The 14,016-nt window shown below is 40.1% G+C and overlaps 1 protein-coding gene across 1 annotated transcript in view; it reads left to right on the forward strand.

The window, feature by feature from the left end:
* The first annotated feature begins 247 nt into the window (after nucleotides 1-247).
* Nucleotides 248-14,016, forward strand: part of LOC145774630 (kelch-like protein 6) — a 29,273-nt gene continuing 15,504 nt past the window's right edge. Inside the window, exon 1 of the mRNA XM_082585917.1 lies at nucleotides 248-458. Coding sequence (XP_082442043.1) covers nucleotides 416-458 — 43 coding nt within the window. The 5' untranslated portion in view covers nucleotides 248-415. The remainder of the gene's footprint in view (nucleotides 459-14,016) is intronic.

Consider the following 14,016-nt stretch of genomic DNA (forward strand, 5'->3'; position numbering starts at 1 on the left):
TTTCGATCCAGGCTACTTCCAGAAAATCATCAAGATTCTTTTTTTAAAATCTTTGAATCAATAAGAATAGCAACATAAATTATTGGTTTGTTATTGATTGTTATGTAATACAAAATAACAGGATTTTAATTATGCTTTATTTCCAGCGTTTATACATAACAAAATTTGTTTGCATTGTTTAATATAAAATTTATATTCTTTTTGGCAATACTTATGAAAATGATTAAATCTATTCATTTAAGTTTCTGTTATTTATTTAATCTAATTATTAACAATATTACCCTTGAAGAGAACCATTGTTTATACATGAACAGATTCCATCTTCACTGTTGGTGGCAGGAAAAGTATTACGACTGGTTTGACTACATGTGAAAGTTACAACATTGTTGAAGACAAATGGTACTACAGCGTTGATATGAATGAAGGTCGTTGTCGTCATGCTTTGGCTTCCACTGGAGGTTTGAACTTGTTGAAAAATTAAATAAGTGTATTCAATGTGTTGTGATGAAGTAATTCATAGATGGTGCTAACACTGCTATACAGTAAAGTCATTTATTAAATTTATAATTACTTCACAGTGTAGATTCAAACGATCTGTTATAGCCTGATGCTGCGGGTTCTTTTTGGCAATATCAAATTACACTAGCTTTCGGAACACAGTTCCCTAGTCATGTGCTATGACGAATGGGGTTGAAGTCAGTGAGTGGTTTTTTAAAATGGCTCTTTGTTTTAGCTTGAGGCTGCCGGCTGTTGAGTTTCTGTGCTGTTAGGCGTTATTGCTGTGAGGTTTTGTTGGATCAGTTGATTAGTAGATTAGGTGACGTAGTTCTTCCCTTTCGGCGCGGTTGTTGATTTTAGGATTTTGTTTGCTAATGAATATGGCCTCTTTGAAACGTAATTGTACCGCGTCATTTTCTTTTCCAATAATTTTAAATTCAAAGTCTGCTTGGCATTGTTGTTGGTGATCAAATACCGAACTTTTATCCGAGCTGAGATGTTCTTTGAGGCGGGAATGGAGTGGGCGAATCGTGCTGCCTATGTAGCTTTCCTTGCATTTTTTACATAATATAATCTTATAGACACAGTTCTTGGTGTTGCACATGTTGTCGTTCCGTAGTTGGCAGTTTTGCATCCGGCAGGGTTCGGGTTTTTGTGGTTTTTTAAGTGCGTTTCGGAGGGTTCGGGAGCGCCGAAAGAGGCGGACTGGTAAGTCCAGGTCTTTGAAGATTTTCTTTATTTTACGGTCCGCGTCGTCGCTCATATAAGGAAATTCGAAATGTATTGGGTTGTATGATGTCTGAGGGGAGGGTTGTTTGCTTTGTCGGTGTCGTCGTCGTCTGGGTGGTTGTTTAAGGAAGTTTTTGGGGTATCCGTTTTTCCTGATTGTCTTTTCGAATTCAGTCAGGTGTGGTGCTGCTTTATTGGGTGAAGAACATCTATCCCTTCTTCTCTGTATTTCGTTTAAGAGTATGGTCTTCTTAGTGCTTGTGGGTAGGGCCGAGTCGAAGTGTGGGTGTAGTTTTGCCTTTGCTTTTTTCTGGTAGAACTCGTGGTGGACTGTGCCGTCTTATTCGATTTTTATGGTGAAGTCCAGAAGTGAGATGGTGTTGTCTGCTGTTGGTAATTCTATTTCAAAGTTGATGGCTGGGTGCGCTTGGTTGAGAGCATTTTGGATAGCTAAGGCTTCCTTATTGTTGATTGTCAGCAAGAATGTGTCGTCAACGTATCGTCTGTAGAGGGTGAGGTTTGTCAGGTTCCGCAATGTTTGCTTTTCAAGGGTGTCCATGAAGAGGATGGCGAGGACTCCAGATACGGCGTTTCCCATTGGTAGGCCGTCAACTTGGCGAGTTGACGGCCTACTGTTGGCGAGATTGGGGTCAGGCAATCTGTTTAAGCAATAATGAGTAGGCTATAACTTTTACATGTAGAGTTATGATATAGTTTGACAAAATAACCCACTTTTTTAACTTTGATTCTTTTGATTCATTTGGTTTTTATTTTGATCATCAACAGACTACAAACTGTATGAAATTGTTCTGCCTTCAGCTAAATCTATAAACAAATTCAAACACAAAAAGGCACTCTGTCAGGAAGTAGCAGGTGCAAATGCCTTTGTTAATAGGAAGCCCACAACAAAAGTAACTCTACACTTTGACACCACACAGAGAAGTAGGATAGACGCCTAGACGGTGATTGCCCCTGTCTCATCTTAAATTTCCTTGATGTTGATTACACTGAATGTAATAAGATGATATCTTTACATTCTCTCTTCTTTGCATTTGAAGATAGAGACCAAATAGTTGCCCTTTTATGTTGAGACGATGAAGAGACTACAGGTAGCTGCCAATGACCCTCGCTGGACTGCAGTACGTCTATGGGAGCAGATTGATGCCCTCATGACAAATGCCACAAGCAAAAATCTCAAGATTGAGATAGGTGTTGCAGAACAACTTGCATCAAAGCATGTGCCATATCATTTGCTTAGTAAGTCCCATACATATGAACGGTTTGATACAGACAATCTTACAGCTATGGCTGCTCTCGAAAACAAAATTAGTCTTCGTAAACTCATTGTAAAGATAGAGCCAGCATTGCAGGCCTACCTCCGGCAAAACAAATCTGTGGTTGAAACTGTTCTGGCAGCTCTTTTAAAGCTCGTAGCCCGTGAGGGAGATGGCAAGACAGCATCTTTAGCAGAACAGTTTGATTTGATTTTAGAAGAAACTGGAGTATATAGTATAAGTCGTTTAGCCTCTACAAAGAGCGGCGTTTTACCCGACTTGGATATCAGGTGGATGCAGTCTATGATTGCATTCCATATATGAAGCAGTTACTTGCCAAGACATCGCTAAATAATTTTGTTGGAGCTTGTAAAATTTACCTTGAAAATGATTTCATCATAGCAGGATTAAAAGCACTTGCAAATTTAACATGCCGAGTGACAATGCCCTTCCTTAACTGTGTAGAATGAGCAAACCAGGATTTGGTAATTGACATCTTTCCTCAGATCTGCAGTGAACTTCCTGAAAAAAGACACACCCTTTGGGACTACCATGTAGCATGGACACATGTGAAAATTCTTGGAGAGATGTGCATCCAGGCTGGAAAAGGAGTAGAAATGCAGTGCAAGCTTGAGTATTGGAGTGTTGATCTTAATGCTGCTAGAGCAACTTCTCTCCATACACTGGTATCAGACCAACGAAAAAAACCTGCCAACGAACAACTTGAATGCAAAGAGGTACTTGGCCAAGTTTGGTTATCTTGCTACACCATCGACCAAACACTCAAACAGAATGTTCACGGCAAAGAGAATCAAAGATGACCTTGTGCTATCAGAAAGACAAATCACTGAAGTTGAGCGGTCAACCACTACTATTCTCAAACAACTAGTTTAATGGAGGTGACCTGAAGCAACAAGCAGAAACAGAGGAAAAAGCTTAAGGTTGAAAGAGAATTTACAAAAGAAAGTGAGAGCCAGTGATTTTATTGACCAACTCCTTGTGAAATGTAAAAAACATGGGGGGCCTTTTACATCTGTCCATGAAGTAAACACTCTTGTTTCTAAAAAAGCCACCTGAGCTAAAGACATTCTTAAGGCAAGAAATCCAATATCAGAGAGTCATCCACCAACATGATGCAGATGTCCGCAGAGATCTTTACCAGGTCAACCAGGTATCCCAAGAGGAGATGATTGAGAACCTCACTGTACTCCTTGGAGATGATTTCCAAGTTGAGGAAGCAGTGGTCTTCCCTTGTGAAGAGGAAATAGTGCAAACACTTACAGGAGCTAAAGAGGCAGAGGGTCGGGATAAGGAAGGTCTGGTGTTCCAGCCAAACCAATCACATGCCGTCATATAGGATGTGGGAGAAAACAAAAGTTGGTACTTTGGGTTTTACCTCGACGATGATACCAGAGGACCCAAGGAGTTATCGTCCGATATCCCTCCTCTGCGTTCCTTTCAAAATCCTTGAAAGGCTGATCTATGTCCGCGTCAACCCAATCATCGACCCGCTCCTTCCTAAAGAGCAAGCTGGGTTTCGGCGCGGAAAATCCACTGTAGATCAGTGTCACGATTTCTTTCTATCTCTTACCAGGAAAAAGACTTGGAAAGATTCAATGACGTAGTTTGATGGGTCAACCGAAAAGCAGTCAATTAAATGTCGAATAATTCTACTAGCGAAATGATAATCTGACTTCTTGAAGAACTTTAACGAACAGCTTCTCAAATAACTCTAATTTCTGCATCAACTACCAATCCACAACTCATAGCACACTCTCATAATCAACTCATAATAATCACCATAATAATCATCATCTCAGAATCTCAGAATAAACATTACACAAACTACACCACTATTTATAGTTGGCTGTTCAGTCCAGTAACTTCGAGAAGGTTACATCATAAAGAACCATCGTTCGGTCACGTAGCATTTAAATGTCAACAAGCAGAAGCTTATAGAATTCTAAAGAATGTCACGTTCGCAAGAAGATTCTTACATAATAACGATTTCGCAATCGGACATTTACTGATAAACAACCTTATGACGTCATGACAAACGACGCTCAGAAATCATGGAAAACAACAGAACCTTCTAGATTTGCATGCTTACAGATGATTTTAGAAATACGTTACATAATACAAATTTCTCAATCAGAGGTTACTTCAGGTCATAACCGATAATAACACAACGCACCAGAATTCCATAATGAAAATAGCACATTCGCTGAAGATACAAAGCAAGCCATCGCGAGGCATTTGCACCTTGATTGTGACATACGCCCCCCCTTAGAATATTGTTGCAAACAATATAACAACACAATCAATACAAAACACACCATAAAACAATTAATTACTCAATAATCAGTTCTCATAAGTCTATCGTTGCATGATCTACCAACGATAGCTTTTCTCAAAACAATAGTCACGTTTTCTGCGAAAGTCTCCAACGTCCTCAACATCTTCAGTGCATCGGCGAGCGAGATGACCCATCTTCCTACATCGGAAACATCTCCTCTCCGGACAGTCCTTGGCGAGATGACCTTCTTTACGACAATTGTAGCAAGCCTTTTCATCAAAAGGGCAGCTCCTGGCTATGTGTCCAATCTCCCCACATCGGTAGCAGTGGTTGTCACGGCAACGTCTATTTTCCGAATGTCCGCCGTCAGCAACGCACTCCCTGGCGAAGTGTCCGCGTCTACCGCATCTATAGCAAACTCCAAATGGTCGTCGCCTGCCTCTTCTCCTTGGTTCATCGCGCTCGTAATATCCGTCATCGTGAGATCGTTGCTGATTATCTGCAGAACAATCTCGAGCAAAGTGACCATTCTTGCCACAAGAATAACAAGTAACTTCAGAATCTCTCTCAAAAACATTTCCGATTATCAGATCAACTAAAGAGTTTTGTAAACATAACGCTTTCACAGTCCCACTACAATACGGAGTTTCGATAGATATCATCGCTAACGGTCCTTGGATTGAAGTGGTATCTATTTTTGTCACATGGCCAGTTTTTCCCGTTAATTGACTGTCTTTAACCAAATCTCTCCTCACTATTATACCAGTAGAACCAGAATCACGTAAAACTTTTACCTTTTTGTCTCCAACTTTTCCATCCACTACTGGCAGGTGATCTTCAGGTATTATTTTTCCGCAAACATCTTCATCCGGATTCTCCTCGTCAAGCGTGGGTTCAGGAATCATTAACGCACAACCGCATCGATAAACGTCCGTGTCTTTATCTTTTCCAGACTGATTAGGTAAGGAAAACGACTTGTCCTTGCATTCCTTCGCTTCGTGTCCCTGCCTATTGCAACGATTGCACCACTTCCTCGATTCCTGATGATTTCTGTTAGTCTTCCTCCGGCAGTTAACAGATTTATGACCTAAGCCATTACAATTAAAACAACGTACTTCTCTTGGAACAGCACCTCCTTTAAAATTATTTGTTTGCTCCTCGTCATTATCGCATGACAACGTTTCTTCAGTCGACAACTTCTCATCATGAGCAACTAAGTACTGTTCTGCCACACTGGCTATTTCTTCTAGATTCTTTGGACTTCTCTCCATTAAATAAACAGACAAATCTTTTGAACATGAATCTGTGAATTGTTCCTTAACTATAAGGTTTGCCAATCCGTCCAATGATTGTTCGGCCCCCGAAAGCTCAAACCATTTTAACAAAAGGTTTCTTAAACGTTCAATGAATTGACCTGGGCTTTCGTGTTTTTCAGGCTTTGCCTCACGGAATCTTTGACGGTATCCATGCTCGGTAAAATTGTATCGTTTTAACAGAGCTAACTTCAATCTGTCGTAGTTCATGGCTTCTTCTTGCGAAAGTCTTGAATATACATCAAGAGCTTGTCCCGATAATAACATGCTTAACTGGGTAGCCCACGTCGACTTCTCCAATTTGGCTATTGTAGCATATCTTTCAAATCTTAACAAATAACTATCCAACTCATCTTTTTCTTCAACAAATGATGGCAAATCTGGACGTCTAACTTGCGCCACAATAACATCTCGAGCATTATCATTAGTAGAATTAGATCGCTCACCAATGTCCAGCTTTTGTCTTTCTAATTCAAGTTTTAACTTTTCCAATTCATATTGCGCTCTTCTTTCTTCAGCTTCTGCTTCGCGTTGCGCCCGATTCTCTTCGGCTTCTGCTTCGCGCTGTGCCCGCTTCTCTTCGGCTTCGCGCTGCGCCCGCTTCTCCTCTGCTTCGCGCTGCGCCTGCTTCTCCTCTGCTTCAAGTTGTGCTCGCTTTTCCTCAGCTTCAAGTTGTGCTCGCTTTTCTTCACGAGCAGCTCTTCTATCTTCTCTTTCGTCAGCTTCTCGCTGAGCTTTTTGGTCCATTATCTTGTGATACTCTTCCATCACAAACTGAGACTTCTCATTACCAGTCAGCCCCATTCGTTCAGCCATGCTCCCTAAGTCTTCAATCATCTCATGTTTGACAGTATCTGCCATTTTGACAGCTTGTTGTTAATTTATTATTCCTTCAATAAATCTTTCGGTATTCTTCGGTTTTTCGGTTAAATCTTTTTCGGTTGTTCCCGGACGAGCCCCCAGAATGTCACGATTTCTTTCTATCTCTTACCAGGAAAAAGACTTGGAAAGATTCAATGACGTAGTTTGATGGGTCAACCGAAAAGCAGTCAATTAAATGTCGAATAATTCTACTAGCGAAATGATAATCTGACTTCTTGAAGAACTTTAACGAACGGCTTCTCAAATAACTCTAATTTCTGCATCAACTACCAATCCACAACTCATAGCACACTCTCATAATCAACTCATAATAATCACCATAATAATCATCATCTCAGAATCTCAGAATAAACATTACACAAACTACACCACTATTTATAGTTGGCTGTTCAGTCCAGTAACTTCGAGAAGGTTACATCATAAAGAACCATCGTTCGGTCACGTAGCATTTAAATGTCAACAAGCAGAAGCTTATAGAATTCTAAAGAATGTCACGTTCGCAAGAAGATTCTTACATAATAACGATTTCGCAATCGGACATTTACTGATAAACAACCTTATGACGTCATGACAAACGACGCTCAGAAATCATGGAAAACAACAGAACCTTCTAGATTTGCATGCTTACAGATGATTTTAGAAATACGTTACATAATACAAATTTCTCAATCAGAGGTTACTTCAGGTCATAACCGATAATAACACAACGCACCAGAATTCCATAATGAAAATAGCACATTCGCTGAAGATACAAAGCAAGCCATCGCGAGGCATTTGCACCTTGATTGTGACAATCAGGTCACACTGTTGACCCAAGACATCGAGGACTGCTTTGAGGCAAAAAAGAAATCCGGCGCTGTCTGTCTAGATCTCACAGCTGCCTACGCTACTGTATGGCATCGCGGCCTTACTTACAAGCTGCTTTGCCTGCTTCCTGACTGACATATGGTCCATATGTTTATGGAACTTGTCAGGAATCGAAGCTTCACCCTCACCACCGGCAATCCACGGCGAAGCAGACTGAGACGCCTGAAAAACGGCGTCCCACAGGGATCGGTCCTGGCTCCACTTCTTTTCAACTTCTGCACCCACGACCTGCCAACCACGGTCTCCGCAAAATATGCTTATGCAGACGATCTGGCAATTCTCCACTCCGCAAAGTCGTGGGAAATTCTAGAAGACACCTTGAACCAGGACATGCAAACCATCTCAGCTTATCTCCAGAACTGGCGACTAAAACTCAGCGAAACTAAAACTGTGGCAGCAGCTTTCCACCTACACACACAATCGGGAAGCTGATAGTGAGCTACATGTCCACAACAACGGAAAACCTCTGTCCTTCTGCCCCGAGCCAAGGTATCTTGGGGTGACACTAGACAGATCGCTCACATACCGCCACCATTTGGTGTCACTGCGCAAGAAACTGACATCCCGCGCTGCACTACTGAAGCGCCTGGCAGGCTCTAGCTGGGGGGCGAGGGCTGACACTTTGCGAATAGCAGCCTTAGCCCTTGTCTACTCTTCTGCAGAGTACTGTGCACCTGTCTGGTGCCGCAGTGCTCACTGCTCACTGCCACAACATCGACACTGCCATTAACAGCGCTCTGCGCACAGTGACCGGATGCCTGCGTCCTACACCATTGGACAATCTCCCCATTCTCGCTGGCATCCAACCTGCTGAGCTTCGTCGCGAAGAAGCCACTCTGTCCCTCGGTCGACGGGCACTGGAGCCTAACCATCTTCTCCACCACAAGATCTCTGCCTTCCCAAACGGGCACCCCCACCGACTGAAATCAAGACACCCATTCGTGCCAGCCGCTCGGCTTCTAAACAACAAAGCTGATGAACAAGACATCTCTGCGGCTACTTGGGCGGACCATAAATAGAATTCTGAATGGAGGTCAAACACCACCAGACTCCATTCATTCATCCCCGACGCCGACACACGCCCCATCGGCCTGACACTACAGATTGCCTGACCCCATAAACATAGGGTTGGACACCAGAATCAGTGAAAACAACCACAAAATAGTGAAGTTATGGCTAAAAATCTGATTTTTCATGGAAAATAGCGGCCATTTTAGATTTTTGCTCTGCACACTTTTTTCTTGGATACAATATCAAAAATTTTGTCATTTTATGTTGAGATAGGTTAAATGGAATAGAAAAAAACTGTCCCCAGTGAAAAATAACAAAAAAAGTATTTTTGACCCATGTATAGCCCACTCCTAATTATAGTCCAAAAATGAGATGGAAAGAATATTGCGAAGAATTATACAAAGAAAAAGACCCTATCGATAATGTACAAACAAATCCAATTACACAATGCAAAGATGAAAATGATACAGAGCCACGACCACTGCTGAGTGAAGTAGAAAATGCCTTAAACACTATTAAAAACAAAAAAAGTCCCGGATCTGATGATATACCCATCGAACTATTGAAATATATTGGAGAAAATGCAGTAAGAACAATTCATAAACTTTGTATCAGAATATGGGAAACCAACATTTGGCCAGATGATTGGGTAAAGTCAATATTTGTCCCATTACCAAAAAAAGGCGATATAACGGAATGCAGCAACCACCGAACAATTGCTTTAATTAGTCATGCCAGCAAGGTAATGTTAACAATAATTAAAAAAAGATTAGAAAACAAAATTGAACACGAATTAGCTCCTGAACAGGCTGGTTATAGACCCCGCAAAGGAACAAAAGACGCAATATTCAATCTTAAAATGCTGATAGAGAAACGAAGAGAACGCAACCTTTCAACTCACTTATGTTTTCTAGACTATCGAAAGGCTTTTGATTCAGTGAAGCACCAACAATTGTGGACAATTCTGAAAGGTTATGGCTTTCCTACACATCTGATCAATTTAATGCGAAGCCTGTATACTGCTCAAAAAGCAGCAGTAAGAACTGGAAATGACCTCACCGAGTGGTTTTCCATTGGAAAAGGTGTCAGACAGGGATGCATATTGTCACCATATCTTTTCAATCTATATACTGAACACATAATGAGAAAAGTTTTGGAGAATTTTGATGGCTCTGTGAAAATTGGAGGAAAAATGGTAACCAACTTTCGATATGCTGACGACATAGTGTTGGTCGGTGGAAGTGTAACGGAACTGCAAGAACTTTTGAATAGGGTCAAGTCAAGAAGTGAAGAATATGGTTTGCTATTACATCCCACAAAAACAAAAGTGATGGCCATAAGTAAAAAGGATGAAATTTGTCCAAACTTATACATTGGTGGTAATGTTGTTGAAAGTGTAAGTAATTTCTGCTATCTTGGCAGTGTCATAACTGACACTTATGATGATAGCACGGAAATTAGAAGGCGAATTGCTATGGCAAAAACAGCTGTGACATCACTTACAACGGTGTGGAAACAGAGGTCAATTGGTAAAAACACAAAATTAAGATTGCTGCGAACTCTCGTTTTCTCAATTGCCACATATGGATGTGAAATTTGGACATGCAAAAAACGAGACATTAAAAAGTTAAAAAGTTTTGAAACGTGGTGTCACAGAAGACTATTACGCATCAGCTGGATGGAAAGAAAAACAAATGAATTTGTTTCCCAACAAATAAACGATAAATGGAGTCTGATTAATAACATTAACCTTAGAAAATTGAGATATTTCGGACACATAGCAAGAAGCAACTCGTTGGAAAATTCAATGTTGACAGGGATGGTGCAAGGCAAACGAACTAAAGGACGACAAAAAATGAAATATTTTGACAATATCAAGCAAATTACAGGAATAAAAAGCATACCGGAAACACTAATAAAAACAAAGGACAGAACAAAATGGAGGCAGTTCATAAGGGAGATCACAGCTGATCAAACATGATCAATCTGTTGAAGAAGAGGAATTATAGTCATCTCATTGGTTATCGACTACGTGTCTGAGAGGTGAGAGCGCTTGCACGATGCTGGTGACGTCGGTTCGACACCTATTCATTGTGCCTTGGCACACACAATGACACGCTTGAAGGTGGCACATAGGTTGGCTTCCTTGTCTTCACGTTCACTTAATATAAATCTTCAATGACAGAGCATAAGTCTGGATATGACAAAACTGCTCACTTGGGTTTCGAGAAAATATAAAAAAACAAATAGTTGGAAAGTACCAGCTGGAAATGTTTAGAATGAACTCCAACAGTTTTGGAAACCCAATGGATACGTACCAACTAATGTACCTTTAATTAAATATTGATTTTAATATAGTCCCGCGTCTCAAAACCTTTTGTGGACTGCAAAGAAAAAACTCATTGTGTGAAATTCGTTACGAACCAACGCAACGAATTTAAAAATGTAGAAAAACACATTTGCTGCGGATTTTTCACAGTTAGCAAGAAGATTTTTTGAAGTACCGTAGTAACTAACGTCACACTGATGTAGAATAATAACCTGTTCAAATGTTTGATACCTCACGTTCCCATGACTTCTTGCTCGCGCCTTCCGGCATTGGTTACTTGCAGTGATTATTTCACTCAAACAAAACGTTTTGTTTTAACAGTTTTGCGTTGCTTCATTTTTAAATTGTAAATGAGACTCAATTTCGCCAATGTTTATCATGTGCGTTTCTTTTTTACTTCCAATTGAGCATAAAACTAATTAAGTTTTTCGTCCATACGACGTCAGGAAATTACATCTCAACGCAGCGTAATGACGTAACATTATGTCAACATTTTATCGAATTATGAATCAACAAATTCGATCACCACAAGTGGTTTGGTATGTGAAAAATTAATTCGCTTTGACTTTGAAGTTCAGTTGAACAAATTATCCATTAATCAATATGTGATATATCATACGTAGTCAAATCACATATCAAGAATAAGTCCATATGATTTTTAAGATTTACATCAGTTCCGCAGATCAGAAAAAATAAGGTTGAGGCGTCACAAAATCTTTTGCTGATTGGTTCAGTGAGGATTCGTTGTCCCATTGCTTTCATTTTGAGTGATTGGACTTGTTTTCAATTCATTCTTATTAGACATAACGTATTAACATTACAATACATCAAAACAACATTTCGTAATTAATTAGCATTCATGGATTGTTTTTTGAAATTTTTTACAGACCGACATTTTGTTGCATCAACGCAAACCAAGCAACGCAACAGAAACAGCGAAGAGCAATTATTGCTAGGCCTATAAGAAACCACAAATATGTGAGGCAAATAGGGATGGGCAACTTGGGCATTGTCGAATAGTTAAGGATTCGAATCTCAGTCAAGGTTTTGTTTGGGGCACAAACTATGCCGGTCAAAACGTAAGTAATTACAGTACAGTGTTTATGGCTTTCCAAACCTCTTCCTATCCACTGACAAGATTTTGTTTTGCTCCCGTTGATACAATAAACTTATTTAAACATAAAACAAAGCAACAGACAATGGGTTAGATTGATTTATTGTCTGCAAACGTTGAAAAAATTAAAAGCCCGGTGTGCTACGAGAACGTCATGCAAGAAAAATGCTTATTAATCTTGGTGTTAGTGAAGCAAGCGATTAGTATTGCACTAATGGCTGTTGCACTGTTGGATGCAGTGGTGTTGACCACACAAATCAAATACTAAAGCCTAACGTTTCGTCACGATAATTATTATAGACTTTAAGAAATGAAATTAACAATATTATATTAATTAGAAAAATACGTATGTTGGCTAGTGTTACTTGTTTCACTTGCAATTTTCCCAAAAGTTCTGCTTTAACGTTTCCAGAAGCAAACGTAGTTTTCATCTACCCTACTTTTCTTGTAAAGTCAAACGGTTTAGCGTTATAAATTTTCCTGACGTTGCTGTGAAGTGACAAATTGTGAAAAATCGCCGCAAAGCATCTTGGTAGAACAGAATGGCGTTCATTCAAGTACAGAAATCGTCGATTTGCACGACATTTTGTTTGTCAGACCGTGACTACGGACGCTGGTTATGTCGCCTACGAAAGTAGGTACAGGCGTTCAAAAGTAATTTACAAAAGTAATTAACGCTCAAATTTACATGAAATAATAATCTCTAATTGACTGAGGTGAAAAATATGATTGTTCATTGTTTGAGGATATCTGTCAGCTACTCTCAAAATTACGATCTCAAAAATCAGCCAAACAATGCAACATTACATCAATTAAACGCAATAAAATTGCTGATCACAGTAATCCCAGGTCATAGGCCTATAACGTCGAAATACCGGACAAATACTTGCAACTTCTAAACGAGAATTGTCACAGTTCTGAGGGAAAACCTCGAAACTGGCAACTGCAATCCCAATCGGTGTGTGTACGCTTGCACAACGTATTTGTGACTCACCGAGTCGGACTCACCGAATAGTAGCAGACCCGCTACTATTCGGTGAGTCCGATTCGGTGAGTCCGATTCGGTGAGTCCGATTCGGTGAGAGCCTTTTTCGGTGAGAGCCTTTTTCGTTGAGAGCCCTATTCGGTGATTTTTTTGAATTTTTTTTTGAAAATTATCGGGTACCGTAGCCTAATTAAAACCCCATAACCCCAAAACCCCAAAACCCCAAAAACCCAAACCCCCAAAAAACCCCAAAACTCCCAAAAAAACCCAAAAACCCCCAAAACCCAAACCCCCCAAAAAACCCCAAAACCCCCAAAAACCCCCAAACCCCCAAAAACCCAAACCCCAAAAACCCAAACCCCCAAAAAAACCCAAAACTCCCAAAAACACCCAAAACCCAAACCCCCAAAAATGTTCAATCCTGGCGAAAGCAGCAGCCAAACAACAAGCGTCCTTAGGTTGAACACTTGTCGAATAGTTTTGTATGACTACAGAAATGACTTGGTTTAAATTTTATATGTTATTCCAAATTATGATAGCCTATTTAGAGAGTTTGCTCAAACACTTTATTAATTTTTCAGAAATCGCAATTATGATGTTTGTTCCTTTATGCCCCAGTCCTCAATCATGGCGGCCTTTTATTACTAAACACTACTATTATGGCACAACCATGCAGAGAAATTGCATTGATTGAATCTTTAGAACTGAAATATGCCAA

The sequence above is a fragment of the Aplidium turbinatum genome, chromosome 7 (genome assembly GCF_918807975.1).
Source record: "Aplidium turbinatum chromosome 7, kaAplTurb1.1, whole genome shotgun sequence".
Classification (NCBI taxonomy): domain Eukaryota; kingdom Metazoa; phylum Chordata; class Ascidiacea; order Aplousobranchia; family Polyclinidae; genus Aplidium; species Aplidium turbinatum.